Raw genomic sequence first — 16060 nt, forward strand, 5'->3', positions numbered from 1 at the left:
AAAGATCTTTTGCTTTGTGTTAGTGATTTCTAATTACTTATTTTGTGTTGTTCAATATTTTATAGGTGGCTTGGGCCTATCGAGTACTCCAAATGGCGGTGGTGGTGCAGGTGGAGCCAATTCAAATGGCGGCAATTCGAGTCTTGGCGCCACTTCACATCATGGCAATCATGTCAGTTCTGCCGCTGCCGCCGCCGCTGCTGCTGCTGCCCATCATCATAGTTCAGCGGTGGCAGCTGCTTCGGCGGCTGCTCTTCTCGTGGTGCCACAGCCCATCAATGCCAGCAAAATCGGTGGATCCAGTGTAGGGGGCAGTGGCACAGGCGGTGCTGGTCATGCGGCTGTACCTGGCGGCGGCGGCGGCGGAGGCAGTGGTCGCAAGTATCAGTGCAAAATGTGCCCGCAGGTGAGTCCATATGAAACGATTATCCAATTGTTCACGATATTGATGCGACGACTGTTGCTGCTGCTCCTCATGTTACTTAAGGCTAAAGGTTTTAACAGTTAAATTATGCCGATGGCATTGCGGGTAAAAAAAATTTGTGCGTCACTTAGGCCAGAGCCAAAGCCAGGGCCTTCCAGAGCGGCAGGCGAAACAATCGCACAGCAAAGGCTTTGTTTACAATTTTCCAATTGATTTACTTTGATCCAAAGTTTCGGATTTCAATTTGCTTCAATCTAGTTCCCACACAGGCACACACACACACACACACACTCTCTTGTACTCATTCAGGGCGCTGCAAACGCAGTTTGTCTCTTGCTATAATGACTGACACTTCAGTCGAAAGGGCCAACAGGCAATAACAGATGCTGCACATGCATTTTACTCATGAAATGTCGATGTGTGTGTGTGAGTAAGTGTGTTGACAATGCTGTTGGTAGCTGCTAATTGAACTTATTTGTTGTTTTAACGGTCACTTATTGCAAGTTGGGGCAGGTGCCAGCTGTCAAGATTTCACAATTTCGAGTTTGAGGCAAGTTCTCTGCGGTGAGTGATAGCCGTGTGACACATCCTTGGTGGGCCATGCGCTTGAGTTTGAGATTACCATTAAATATTCATTAAAAATATAATTATATGGCCAAGATAACAACAGTATAAGGGCAGTGAATAGGGGGAAAACGTTGCCTCCAATAACTATTCCAATCGTTGGCCCTTTTCTCCTCCAAATTTATCAAAAGGAATTTTATTTTTACCCCCGTTTTTTGGCTTGTTTAAGGTAAACCTCTGCTGTTTAATACTTTTTTGATTAACTAACGCCATTTTATAATAGAGTTACAGGTTATGACACTTAACCATTTTTTTCCCTTTTACACATTATGTGAATGATCATGATACTGCTGGATAACTACAAGAGTTGTCAAACAAATCAACATTTGGATTTCGTTTTTTTTTTTTGTTGTTGTTTTGCCTTACCAATTATTGCAAATGTTATTTGTTGCCATGGACATGAAGCAATTTTCAAAACGAATGATATGTCCGTTTAGATACTATGCCACACCCACAATGCCCACAAATTGCGGTTCGGAAGCTAACAACGTTTGCCGTGTTGATGAGCATCGAAGCTCACAGAGAATCGTGCAGTTATCCCGACTCCATTTATGATGTTGCTGATGTCGCTGCTGAAAGGCCAGCAATAACAGCAACAACAGCAGCAACAAATAGTAGTAGTGAAAAGAAGAAGACTAACATGGACGAGGTGTTCATTTGTGCGAGGAAAAGTGAAATAGCAAGCATGCCTAAAAGTATGCTAACGCTTTTTTTTCTCTGCACGTTGCTGTTGCGTGTATGAATGTGGTATGAGCGTTATATGCATGTATATGTGTGAGTGTCCATGTGTGGGTGAGAGCTGTGAGCTGCACTACTGAAAATTAGTGCGTTTTGTACACTCAAAAAGCGGCTGCTGCTACTTTTTTAATTACCCACACTTTCCTTTTTTCTTTCACTGCTGTTTCTGCTGCTGCTGTTACTCCTACAGCTAGTGGTGCTGGTGGTGGTGGTGCTGCTTTGGCCATGTTGTTGCTGCATCTCCCAGCTTCAATTGGAATTACTACACTTGGCACTCTCCAACGACAGCAGCAGAATCAGCAGCAACATCTCGTTTTTTATGCCTTTGACCACATATCCGTATATAAACCATCTCCTCCCCCTGAAATTTATGTACATATGGGTGTGTGAGTGTATGTGTGCGACGGTCAGCCTATCATGTTAGTGTGCGCTCTGCCATTTTCTTTGCAGCTATTTTTTTTTTTTTTGGAACGGATGAATGTGCCAAAGAGAAACGAAGAGCGACTCGTCGGAGACTTCTCCCATTCTTATTTGTTGACTTTTTGTTGGCCAAAAATAATGTGGACCCAATTTTTGTTGCTTCTTCTTACATTTCATTTTTTTTTTTTTTTTTTTGAGGGAGGCGCATGCATTCAGCGCGTTTCGTGTGCTCAAAAATAAAATAAATTATTTTTCAATTATTTTCAAAAAAGAATAAGGTAAAGAGGCAAATGATTAATGCACTGCCAAACCTGAAAATAACATACAAATAAATTGTGCACGCTTTATTAATAAAATATATTATTGAAATTCATACAACAAATGGTTTCTACCGATAAATTGGAGATGCTCTTCATTCTCATTTGGATGAGTTTTCTTGGTTGTCTGCTGAAGGAAAATGTTGCACCGAAAGTTTTAAAAGGCCAATAAAAGAATTGGAATAAAAACAATATAACATTTTCTGAATAGGATTAAATTATATCTAAAGTTTAGATTCTAAACAAACAGAAAAAAGAAAATGAATATTTAATGTTAAATTTTCTATTGTATTTCAATTTAAAAAATTTGTCAAAACTTTTCACGTTTTTACTGATCAATTTTTGAAAATTGTTTGGACCTTTTAAAACAGAAATATCATTAAATATGTTTAATTGAATTTAAATGGTCTCGAAATTGTTTTTCTATTCGTTCCATCAGAGTCGTCCATCGTCAGCACTTTTCAAACGAAAGCCCCACAGTATTAAAGTATAAAATTTTCAGGAGAAACCGAAAAACCGATTTAAAAAAATTGAAAATCATTAAACTTTTTGTGTGTGAACAAAACCTCATGCTTTTAACCTTCATTTTGTTTGCAGATGCAAATTTTTTAACAAAATATTTGTGATAAATCATATACAAAAAAAAAAAAAAAAAGAAAAAAACCTTAAAAAATAAAAAGAGGAGTATAAAAATCAATTTCAGTGCCGCGCCCATTTCAAGGGAGGTCGCTGGCAACGTTTACATAAAATTATAAAACACGCCTAGTACAGAAAAATCAAAAAAATAAAACAAGTAACGAAAAATTAACTGAAATAAGCATAAAAGTATGCAACACCATTATTGTAGCATCCTCCCATACACATACGCACACACACACATACACACTCGCACATAATAGCTTTTTTATTATTTTTCGCAATGTTTTATTTTTAGAATACATGCAACTGTATGTGTGTGCGTATGTGGGTGCACTTTGCCTACATTTTGTATATGTATAAGTTCTGTGTGTGTGTGTGTGTGTGTGTGTGTGTGTGTGTGTGTGTGTGTGTGTGTGTGTGTGTGTGTATGGAGGGGGCGTCAAGGCACTAACACAATTACAAGCTTGGTCAACCGAGGGTGAGTTGGAGCCAACTCACACTATCAATTAGTGAAATTACATGCGAAAAACGAGAGCAACAGCAACAACAACAGCAACGACGCAAAAAAAAAGCACGATGAGAAAAATAGAAAAATTGCACAAAATTTTCAGAGTTCACCCAAACGGCGCATGTGTATGTGTTTGATGCATGCATGCATGCGTGTGTGTGTGTGAGCATTTGTTTTCCCCTTCATTTAATTAACAATAAAAATAGGCTAAAAAAATCTAAAAAATAAAAAAGTAATGAAATAAAATATATACTTGCATACACACACACATCCATATGAACAAAGTATACATGCTATTTGTTAAATAATTTCCAACACGCGCCCCCAAGTAGGCAACCCTTTTTTATTTTTTGTCACATTCAGTGGAGAAGCTTACGCTTCATGCAGGGTTGGGCATTAAAATTTGATCCGATATAATGCATGAATTATGTAAACTATTTTTATTTTCATTTCGTTTTTCTGCCACGGTATTGGTGCATATGCATTACCCCTACATAGAGTGTGTGTGCGTGTATTTTTTGAGTGTGCTGGTGTGTGTGAGTGTGTGTGAGTTTGGCAGCCTTTGGCATTTAGCAATTTGGTTAACGGTTAACATTAACATGCCCTCCATATTCTATCCTGCCTGCCAGCAAATGTTGCGGTTAGCAACAGCAGCTAATGGCAAATGTTTGGCCCAGGCATTTGCTGTTCTGCTCCAACCATTTATTCATTATTGCCATCACTTTTTCACTGGATCTATGCTGAGAGTATTATTTTTATCATATTACAGTGAGATCTCATTTAATCGACAACACGTTTCATCAAGTTAAACTGACAGAGATCCATACAATACAAGCAAATGTCATTGTTAGTTCTTTGCAAAAAATGAATAAATAAAGGATTTTGTCTCCTAAGTTTACATTGATCCAGATTACTTTCCAACTTTCGAGTTCGAATCACTTGCAATCTATCTATCTATGTATTCCAATCTAAATATTAAGAGATATACTCACTTACTTAGACACTGCTTCATCGGTCACTCGTCTGCTTTATCGAGACTTCACTCCACAATCATTTATTCACTCACTCCTAAGGCAAATGCAGAATATTGAGTGTTTTGCTTTGTTTTACAACAATTTTTGTATGTTTTTTACAGGTTTTTTTTGTTTAACCAAATTGTTGTTAAAACGACAATTTTTTTTTTTTCTTCTTTTTCTTAACTTCGGAATATTTATTCACGGAGCGAAAATATTTTACCCTTTGCCTTTTGGTTTACGCTTCAACTAAACATAAATATGAGAAAAATGCAAATTATTCAAATAGTTTTTTTGTTTTTGTTTTTAGCTTTCAATCAACAATTAATAATAAAAAAATAAAATACCAATGTATAATCTAGTATAACTATTAAAAATTTCAGTAAATTGAAATTTAAATTAAATGCGCCCCAGGGCGAATGCTTCAAATGAAATATTTCTTGATCAAAGGAGAGAAAAAAAATTGGAAATTTCTTTTGAATTTTTAATGAAAATTTATATACTTTAGCTACACATACAAACATACATACAACTAATAATAATAGTAGGACACATAATCTACAGAACAATTAAATTAAACAAAATAACTTAACACTAAACAAAGAATTTAAATTTCAATGCAAACTGGGCAAATTAACCTGAAAGTGAAGAGATGGAAAACAATGTTGTTAGAAAAAGTCAAGAGAGGAAACATCTGGAAACTAACCATTGATCTGAAATATGTTTTTACCGATTGCCAGCGCAAATTTGCAGAACTTCCCCATTGTCTATCGACATAGTCAAAGTCATTTGTGGGCTGCACTTCCAGGAATTGTGCCCAGAAACCAGCAGGGAGTAGAAGTAGAACAGTTAATGTCTGTTGCCAGACGACAACATTTTTGAGACTCAAATCGAGATCTCCAAATAGAGTGGGGGCGAATACTGTGGCGAGATTGTGTACAGTCATCCGTACGGGGGGACTTTCGGCCACCCGTTGCCAATGGAGTATGAGATAGGCCAAGGTATCGCGATGCGGTTGCTGCAACTGCAACATGGACAAATAGACGGCCTCCTCGATGGCCAAGGGACTGTCTATTTGGGTGGCTCTCTCGAAATCCTTGCGATGATATATGGGAATAAGAGGTTCCACTAATCGCCGCAGGAACTCCTTTACGCAGCAGCATAACGTGTGGGTATCCTTGTTGCCCAAATGGGGTGTGGTCTTGCCACGCAATAGCTTCTGCCGCAGACGTTTGCACTTCTCTCGAGTGGAGGATATCCGATAGAGACCCTCTTGCTGCAGGCCACGGGACTCAATCTCGGTGACACAATGCACTATCAAGGCTGGCACCATGGGTGCCACTGTGGGTGTGAAATCACTTAGGTGACCACGTTTTGTGGTCATCAGTGGCTGTGGAATACAGTTCACTGTGAGATGGCGACAGCAGGAAATGTGACAACGCAGGGGACAGGAACGGCACCGCAGACTGGCCATGGCAAAGCGAATTCTACGAAAGCACCGAGCATAGAGAACTAGAACTGTTGCTTTCAGATTTAGCAAATGATTAACTTACCGTTTCTTGCAGTGCACGCAATGACCCCCATTGTAATAATACGATTTTACCTTAAAATTATGCTCCCTTATCAGGCCAGAATGGGATTGTGAGCAGGTTATTGTATAGCAATCATCTATGGCATCTACCGAAAGACTACCAAGGCCTCTGCCATTTGGATTCATATCAATGCGATCCTGCAGCGAGTCCAGCGATTGTCCATCGAACATGCGAAAACGTTCACTCAAATCATCATAGGAACTGCATTGCCGCAACATTATGACTTTGATCTGTCCACTGTCGCGTTTGGTAGGTAAATGAAACGCTTTTCCCGTTCTAATTTATCAATCGAATGCAATTACCATATATGTGTGTATATTTATATAAACAATGATTGACTCAGCTGTTCTGACCAACTGTGCGTCCAGTAATTCGCGAAACCGATAATAAGTCAATTAGTCAGTTTCTGTAAATATTTTATTTTTGCTATTTTTTTTTTTTAACTCTGACAGCAAAGGCATTTCACCAGGATTTATATGGAAATCTTTCTAAACATGAACATATCGCTACAAAACAAAATCCATTGTTTACACTTCTTTGGTTTCGAGTTGAAGTGACACCTCCTCAGACACGAGCTGACGAGAATATTGTCAATTTCAATTTGTAAACATTTTTATCCTCATCGGATGTATAAATTTTCTCTCGCACACTTGATTTATTTACAATTGCCTCTGCCCATTATTTTGATTAAAAGACAAAAGCTCTTAGGTTGACAAAAATAAGAGAGGACTTGATGAGCACATTGATGATAATAAAACAAGCTGACAACAAAACTTTTTGAACCCCAGATTCAGAGACCACGGATATTAGGTGCAATGAATCCCAATCCGTGGTTCAGATTTTCTCTGATTAAAGAGATATAGTAACTTAAAGTTAGGTCATTCTATTTTTGAATTCTCCAGTTTAAATGTTTTTAGTTTAAGGATAGATAACATTCTTCTCGAGTTTGCTAAAATTGCTTAAAAGATGTCGAGCTAATCGACTGCTTATCTCTAGGCTACTAAGAATTAAAAAGGCGTCAATTACAGGATTTCTTCCTTAGGTCGCAGATCTAAACCATCACTAATTCTAAGTATTACTCTGTTCTTAAAGTCTGAGTTTTGACAGTTTGTCTTTATTCATTACTGAGACACAGTTAAATGAAAGCTGTAAGCCATTTTTTAGGGGCTCGGGCAGTTTGATTTGTGGCTCACAATCAAATTAAAATCCCATCGACTCCTATTAGGAAAAATCTTCATTTTGCTTTTCTTTTTAAAGATATTTTTATATTTAATTTATAATTCTCGTTTTAAAGAGTTATTAAAATTAAACTTTAAAAAATGTTATAATTTTAATATATCCAAGCTGGCATAAATTGTAATCACAATGACTTATGTTTCCATTTTTCATCTAAATTACTCATATTTCCATTTGATTTTCGCACTGTCAATGTCAATGTCTGGGAATTCCATAAAATAAATCCATGTAAATCAAACAATTTGTCTAACAAGTCAGTGATTTCTAAACGCGTTGAAAATGGCTCTAAATGGATGAAAAATTCATGGAGTAAATCGTTTGGTGGCCATCAAAACAGAAAACAAAAAATCAACGGCAAAAAAATTTTTATCAAGTCTGTGGAAAATAAACCAAAAAAAAAAAGGATTTTTTCACAAAAAATCTTTGCGACATCAAAAGGCAAACATGTGAAATTTAAACGAGGGGCTAAAAAAAAGTCCGTCGTATACGGTGGATTGGAGGGCAAAGGCTAAAACCAAAGCCCATTAATACATATATCAGCCAAAATGTATGCTTAGACAAATTAAGAGATTCTTTGAATGATTTGTTTTAAACTATTTTAGAAAATGAACTGATGAATTACGAGTAAACATTATATACTCACCAAACATTAAAACTTGTTGGGGATGGCGGCGAATTTGGTAACAGGAAAAGAATAAAATTAACGAATGAGGAGGGCAAAACGAAATGAATTTGATTTTAATAAAAATTTTTTTATTGCTTGCTGTTGTCGTTTTTTAGGCGTCAGCTGCAGCCACTCCATGTTGTGTGTGTGTGTAGAAGTGGGGTAGATGGGATGGGTGGTTCACAGAGTGGGTGGCCACATGGAATTCGTAGTTATTAATGCGTATTGAAATGCATATACCGATGTGAGTGAGAGTGAACTCCTCTGTGCATATAATTGTATATGTGTATCTCTGTATAGATGTGGGTGGCTCTATGTTTGTGTGTGTCTGTGTGTGTGTGTGTGGGTTGCTGTGGGCATAGCGTATGTGTTTGACTGTTTTGTTTGTATTCAAAGTCCACAAATGCCAGTCACGCATTGGAATAAGCCCATGCAGGACACATCCCGAACCCAAACCAAACGGCAGAGCTGACTGCCAAGCCATTCCACATTACTTTAACCGAAACGTTTTTTTTTTTTTTTGCACTTTTTGTCAATGACCGGAGAGTATAAATGTATGTATGTGTGTGTGTGTTTGCATGTGTGAGTGTTTTGCATGTGGGGATGTGTATTCAAAAACACAAGCACAACAAAATAGCGTAAAAATTCACGGGAAAACATCAACAAAACCACAAAATAAAAAAAAGACCAAAGAAAAAATGTACAAAATAAAAATAGCGTCAAAGCAATGGGAACAGTGTTGCCAAGTGCAAATAAATAATATTTAGCACACTTTAAAAAAACAATTTCTATTTGAAAAATAACTAAATTGCTAAACTTAAGCGTTCTGCAGGCTTTTGTCACTAAACTTTTATCTTCTGGCATTATTCAAGCTTAAGACTTTTGACCATTGCAACTTCATTTAAATGGAATTTTTAAATTCTGTCAACAATATTGATCCATTTATCGAGTGTTTCGGAAAATGCTCGACTATTTAGTCTATCTTTGTTACTGTCTCTTTCTAGGTCTCTCCCCTTGTTATCATCTGTTGTTGTGTCTAACCCAAAATCCTATTTATTTTAGCCCCTTTCGAATAAAAGGGCAACAAAAATTATTGTTATAAATTATATTTTTCAATGGCAACTCTACGATTAAGCAACAACCAAAACGAAACTAAAAACAGGACAAAATCTAAAAGCAAAATCCAAAAGCAAATGCAATAACAACAGAAACAGCATCAGCAGCAGCAACAAGCACAAAGCTCGTGCCACGTGAGGGGTAGCTGCAAAAACCGTAAAAACAAAGTGAAAAACAAATCAAAAAAAGCAAAAACTGAACAAAAAAAATGATTGTGTTTTTCGAAAGGGAAAAAAATTGCACCGAACAGAGAGAGATGGCATGAGGTAAGGGAGAAAAAATGCTGTTTCCTGTGGCAACGAAGGCAAAAAAAAAAAAGAAGATGGAAATTGAAGGGGAGGCTGTTGTTGGTAGCAAGCAGGCAAGGAAAAAAATTGCAGAGCAAATGGAAAATGGGAAAAAATGCAAAAGGGAAAAAGTACACACACATACAGACACAACTAGGTCTTGAGACGGGGGAGGAGTGAAGCAGGTGGAAAGAAGTTGAGTTAAGGTTGCAGTGTGGAAAAAAAAAGAACTTAGAAATAGCAGAAACGACGACGTCAGCGTAGCAAAAACTGAGTTGCACGAGCATTGGGGGTGAGGTGGTTGAGTGAGTGAGTGAGCAAGTGAGTGGAGTGGGCGGCACGATTAAGGGGCATGTGGAGGGGAGTGAGGCTTACCCGAACGGATGGTTTGAGTGTGACTGTTGGCAGTTAAGCCAAACGCGGTGGCTTAGGTCAGGATGAAGGCTGAGAGGCGGCGGCGATGCCGGTGGTTATGGCGGATGCTGAGGTGTGTGTATTTGTGTCTGTGGCTGAGTGAGTGCAAAAACTGTTGCCTACTTATTGGGGAAATTCGATATTAAACTATTTCAATGAATTGTTTTAAACAAAATTTTTACAAAATTCAAACATAGAATAGAGCAAAATCAGAAGAGCAAAAAAAAAAAATTCAAATAAAATGGGGGCAAATACAAAAATGTTTTGCCTTTGATTTCAAGTGTAGCTGTGTCTGTCTGTATGTATGTGTGTGGGTGAGTGTGTCTGTGTGCGTGGGTTTGTCGCCGGCGCAAAAATTCCCCTTTTTTTGTGTGTGTGCGTTGCCTCACTTTTTTACGGAATTTTTTTCCGCGTTTTTTAGAGAGAGCGCCCAACTCGGCCGGCACTCACACCACCCCCCTGCACTTCATCTCACTCGAGTTTGGGTCAATGTTGTGCTCTGCTTTGGCAGGTGGCTGCGCTGTCGGCGTCGGCAGCATTTGAATAAAGCCAGCAGAGGCGTTAACGCTAACGTTGACGTTGACGCCGCCTATGCAACCAAAACTTTTTTTTATTCTCTCGTTTCGCTTCCTTTTTTTTCTGGCTGTGTGCGTGGAAATTTTTTTCATATCCTTTTTTTTCGTTTTTTGTTTTTGTTCGTTTAGTTTGTTGTTGGGGATTTTTTTTCGAGGCTTGTGTTTGTGTGTGTGTGTGAAAGAGAGATTGCCGCTGTTGATGTTGTTGTTGTCTGTATGGGCCGGCGGCGGCCTTTAGTAAGCCAGGCCCCACAAAACCCACCCAACCACCTACACACACACACACACACACATAGATAGCTCTGCCGCTGCTGCGTTTTGAAATGTTCATGTATTAGTACGCGTTTTGTCTGTCTGCCTTTTTGCGGCCTGTCGATGCTTCTGTGTGTTGGTGCGTTTGCTTTTTGCATCTCTCTATGTATATATGTGTGTGTGTGTGTGTGTGTGTTAGTGTGTGTTGGTGTGTGGCTGGCTTGCTTGGCGCCCCCCGAAAAATATATTGTTTCAGATTTTTTCATCATCGCTTTAGTTGAGTTTTTACATTGGTGACGGATCGTGCTCTCGGCTCTTATTTTGGCTCCGGCTCCGGCAAAGCGGTCATCAAATTTGCGCGCTTCTCGCTACGTTTTCAGTCTGCTCCGTGTTTTTTCTGTGTGCGCAACATGTTTCTTGAGACGCCAACATCATCATCATCATCATCGTCATACACCACAACAATAATAACAACAACAACAACACCACCAGCAACAACAACATCAACAAGAAATATAACAAACCCGCAGAAAAAACACGCCACATAGAAACGTCTTTATAGCTGAGAGAAGAACCTCCTTCGTTTGTCTCCCTACTTCTCCTCCTCGGTTGTTGCTGCAACTCGTTACGCTAAGAAAAAGTAGCAAAAACCAAACAAACAAACAAACCGGAGAAAAAAATGTAAAACCTAGAAGATAGAAAAAGCAAAAAAAAAAAAAAAAAAAAGTAAATTCGTTCCTGACTTGACTTGGTTTGCCTTGTTTCCGTTTCCGGTGCGCGTTTTTTATACAGCTCTTCCGGCACTTTTCCTCTGCTTGGCCATTCGATTTCTTCCTGTTTTTATTTATATCTGCCGTCGCGTGTGTGTGTGTATGTGTGTGCGTGTTTCTTAAGGTTACGCGCGACTTTCGATGGCCCGCCCTCTCCTTGGTCCTTGGTCCTCCTTCCTTGTCGTCACGTGCAGACGTTAAGAAAGAAAAGCAGCTGGCTTTTGTTTTGCTTGCCTGCCACACTTGTCTCTTCCGCTGTGTATGCGCCTCTGTGTATGTGTGTGTGTGTTTCTGTATGTATGCAAGTGTTTGCTGGCGGGGGCTTTACATATAAATAATAAATGTTCTTCGCCTGAGGTCTGTCTGCCTCTATGTGTGTGTGTGTGTATATTTATGTGTCTGTGTGTATACAAAAGCATGTCAGCTGTTTCTTGTGTTCAATATCAAGGTCAGAATATCTCTCAGTTTGTACGTGTAAATATAAATCAAGGCTCGCCACTTAAAAGTATGCAATACACTTCAAATTCGCGCTCCAACAATTTAATATTGAAATATTAAGTGAAAACTCTTTCCTCTTTTGAAATTTCCGTTCATTTTCTTTACTCTAAATCTAAGGTCTTTGTGTCTTAAAATGTTTCACTTTCACTGGATCATGCATGAATCAAACAAGAGATTTTATAATCGAAACGATTAATATTTTAATAAAAGTCATATCAATTGCTTAAAATTTAAAAGGTCTCATGCTAATTAAATGTTTTACAAACGAAAATTATATACTGAAGCCCTTCTAAAGAAAGAAATGAAACAAGATTGTCCAGAAGTAGAAAACTTAACGATGTTCCTCAGAAATTCCAATAAAGGTTTATACAAAAAATCGATTAACTAATGTAAAGTGAAAACCTCTAGAAAATGTGAGAAAGGTAATCAATTTCATGAGTCTTTTTTGATCATTAAGATTGAATAATAAATGATTATTTTCATACTTGATTAAAAGAAGATTCGAAAGTAACTCTTCCATACGAAATATTAAGCTATATATTTGATTCGTGAAAGTCATCAAGAAGTCGTGCCCAGGTTAGCACTCTGTACCGATATACAAGACACTTATGATCAGAAAATGAGAAAGTGACAACATATTTTAATCAGAAAGAGAATTCGAAAAACATCTCATCAAAAATATAAAGAAATTCTAGATGAGCATGACTTTAGAAATCAATTTCCTTTTCAAACCTCTTTGTGATTGAGTTTTTAATATATCCAACTATTTAAGTTTTTCCGCCATTTCGTTGATTTGATTGCAAGTTTCGATATAAAGGTAGTCGAAACTGATCAAAAAAAAGAGTTCCCAGGGGAGAGAACAAGCTCATTTTGTAATAGTTTAATCAAAAAGATTCATAATTGACATGAAATTTTCTAAAATGTACATATGTATATTCTCTTGGAACTGAGGTGAAAACACTTTATAGTAGGCATTTTGAAACTAGTTTACACTTTAAATACCCACATATATATACATATATCAATTAAAAATTTCTTTCAAAATTTTTGAATATTAACTTAACGAAATGATCAAAGAATGTAAGCTCTCTGCCAGCAAATACAAGTTACGCAAACATTTTCGTCATGAGAATCATAGAGCAAAGCAGCCCAAAGAGTCAATTAGAACGAAAACTAAGCAAATACCAGTTAATGAAGTAAAGTTTCGCTTTAATAAAATAAAAAATGGTTACAATTCCTCACTTCAGGCTGCAATCGTTCACCGTTTTGTAGAAGTTGTCATTGTGATGGTTTTGGTCTTTGGATGTATGATCTACAGGGCAATCGGTCGCATGAAATTCGATAAAAGTTCCATATATCCGTTCATTGATCTTGAGGAAAATAGCATGGCCAGAGTGTAGAGCGAGAGGACCACACTCGATGTGATCCAACGTATTGAAAATTCGCAACTGTGAGTAGTCGATGAGCTAGTCAAGCTGAAGATAATTGGGCTAAGGCAAACACCTGAGTAGATTCTCGGCTCGATCTTTGCACATGATACAGGGATCGAAGCTCTCTCCTTCTTTTAGACGTTTATATGATGAAATTCGATACGCTGAGAAGATGTGTGATCAGATTTTGACTAATTCTACGTGTGTATGCTTACCTGGGCCAGCTGCTGAGGCTCCAGCTCATGCAGGACCTCCACTTCACTCTCGGCCAATGATCAGTTAATCAAAGACAAGCGCCACGTTCACATCAGCAATCGTCGGGCCTAACTAATAATCTGAATAAAAACATTATTTTTAATTAAGGTCCAACGCGCGTTAAATTAATTGCATATTTGAAGTGATGTGAAATTAATTAATGATTAGTGCAAACAACAAAAAAAAAAAACTTATCTCTCCGCAAATGTGAAATTAAATATCATTAAAATGCACAAGAAATAATGATACACAAAAAAAAAAAAAGAAACGAAATAGATATACAAGAATTAATAATATAAACCCAAAAAACGATTCTCATGACATGCAGCCAATGCATTTTTCATCAACTGACAAAAGCGGAAATATTTTTGTGATTTTGCACAAGTTAACAACAAAAACCAACAAACCCCAACCAACAAAATTAATGAAAAATATCCTACATAAAAAAAGAAAAACGGCCAACATGGCCCCCCTCAAAAGAGAAGTGAAAAAATGCATTAATCAGTATATAAGCATTTAAAAAAAAAAAAGGGGATAAAAATTATGAATTACAAAAAAAAGGTGCAAAAAATTGTTACACATTTTTCAATTAATAACGCACCAAGCTAAAAAACTAAAATAAAAAAAGTGTGAGCAAACGCGTTAAAAAACAACAAACAAATGTAGCCAAACCGCTAAATGTTAATTAGTTAAAAGCTCAAACTACTCATTAAACCATATACACATCGACGCACTCACACACACACACACACATCATCTATGTGAATTTATTTCCCCAGTTCTCTTTTTTTTCACCCTTTAGAGTAAAAATTTTCTATATTTTAGGTCTGGGTTACATTATGTATAACCCTACATACATACATATGTGTTCAATTATATATAAATATATAAAAGAATCATATACACAAGTGATTCATTCATTTTGCTGTTGGCAAGCAACTTTTTAGCTAACCATTAAAAAATAATGAGAAGAAACAATTAATAGTTACTATTTGGATGCAATTGAGCTGTAATCATCATAACCTTACAACTTATTGGCAAATTGAAACATTTCAATTAATCTTTACCCGTGAATTTTTTCATCATTAAAGTACCTGAAGGGCGCATTCAACTCTTACAACTTCATACACTGAACTCATATTTCTCAGAATTGCAAAATGAATCCACTACAAAATCACTTGAACAGGCGGCAATTTACATTTAAATGCTTAATCAATCCATGGGAGCTTGTTTTGTATTCACATTCTATATTCGAAAAATTGCAACAATAAGAAATAAAAGGACATAAGTCTTCTGATGGGATAAGGCAGATTAAAGAGAAAACAGATCCGCTACAAGTTGGATGGGTAAAATCGGTGTTTGACATTGATAATCTTCGATTATAATCGCCCACTTCTTAATATACAACCGAAATGATACTAGAGAAAATGACACTTATCAGGGAGAATATGAATGTTATTGCTATAAGGACTTAAAGTTATTTTTTTAGAGGTAGGAAACTGCAAATCCACATATTTGTTTGATCAGGTGTCTTTGACTTTTGTGAATATATACTTTGTATACTCTGGAAAATCATTGTGATGCGAATTCCGAAATATTTAATGACTAAAATTTGTTTTTCATTGACTAAGATAAAGAACTCTTTTTTTTTCCAAGGGCCTATGCAAATGTCCTAAAATAAGATATTAAAACAATTTAAACTAGTTGACTTTCACTGATTTCTAAGCGCTCTGTTTAGAGAAAGATCTTTCTTTTTCCTATAAAAACCACTAAAATCGAAAAAGGATAAAGGATAAATAAATATGTAGCAAATGGCAAACGGAAATTTAATAAACATAAACTGATAGCGTTAAATGAAATCTTAAATTGAAATGCAATTAGTCAATGAAATACCTAAAATGTTTAATTAACTAAACTAGAAATTTTTTGCTAATCAAATTTGCCATTTTCATCTATTTACTGCAAAGCTTATGCCTAATTTTCTATTACACAATCATTACAATTTCTTTACGCATATTTACGCTAATTTGCATAAATATGTAACAACAACAAATCTAAACCAAAACACACACACAAACACATCCTCACACAATTTTCATGTGTCATAACTATGTCAAATGCCATTGACAAATTTCTATATAGAATATCTAACCCACTAAAAAATTCAAGGTCAATGCCGACAAAACCAAAAAGAGGCAAACAAACTTACATTTCAATCCACACGCAGCCCAAATATACATCACAAATTCAATAACCAACAGCAACAAAACACAAAAAAAAAAAAAAAA

The 16060-nt window shown here is 36.7% G+C and overlaps 2 protein-coding genes across 2 annotated transcripts in view; one reads left to right on the forward strand and one right to left on the reverse strand.

Moving 5' to 3' along the window:
• The window catches only part of rn (rotund), a 33180-nt gene that overhangs the window by 10992 nt on the left and 6128 nt on the right, over positions 1–16060 (forward strand). Inside the window, exon 6 of the mRNA XM_068299738.1 lies at positions 66–406. Within this exon, the coding sequence (XP_068155839.1) occupies positions 66–406 (341 nt within the window). The remainder of the gene's footprint in view (positions 1–65; positions 407–16060) is intronic.
• RacGAP84C (Rac GTPase activating protein at 84C) lies at positions 5298–6836 on the reverse strand. The gene is made up of 3 exons (XM_068301806.1): positions 6237–6836; positions 5390–6170; positions 5298–5321 (listed from the first exon to the last, which is right to left on the reverse strand). The coding sequence occupies exons 1-3, from the start codon at positions 6491–6493 to the stop codon at positions 5298–5300; spliced, it is 1062 nt and encodes a 353-aa protein (XP_068157907.1). The 5' UTR covers positions 6494–6836.

The sequence above is a fragment of the Drosophila tropicalis genome, unplaced genomic scaffold, assembly GCF_018151085.1.
Source record: "Drosophila tropicalis isolate 14030-0801.00 unplaced genomic scaffold, ASM1815108v1 contig_878, whole genome shotgun sequence".
NCBI lineage: Eukaryota > Metazoa > Arthropoda > Insecta > Diptera > Drosophilidae > Drosophila > Drosophila tropicalis.

Excerpts from the sequence above, each read along its gene's own strand:
- RacGAP84C (XM_068301806.1), bottom strand. The coding sequence starts at position 6,493 with ATGTTGCGGCAATGCAGTTCCTATGATGATTTGAGTGAACGTTTTCGC. Across the intron at positions 6,171-6,236 it reads TGCGTGCACTGCAAGAAACG|AATTCGCTTTGCCATGGCCA; the intron begins GTAAGTTAATCA and ends GTGCTTTCGTAG. Across the intron at positions 5,322-5,389 it reads AAACATATTTCAGATCAATG|GTTAATTTGCCCAGTTTGCA; the intron begins GTTAGTTTCCAG and ends CTTCACTTTCAG.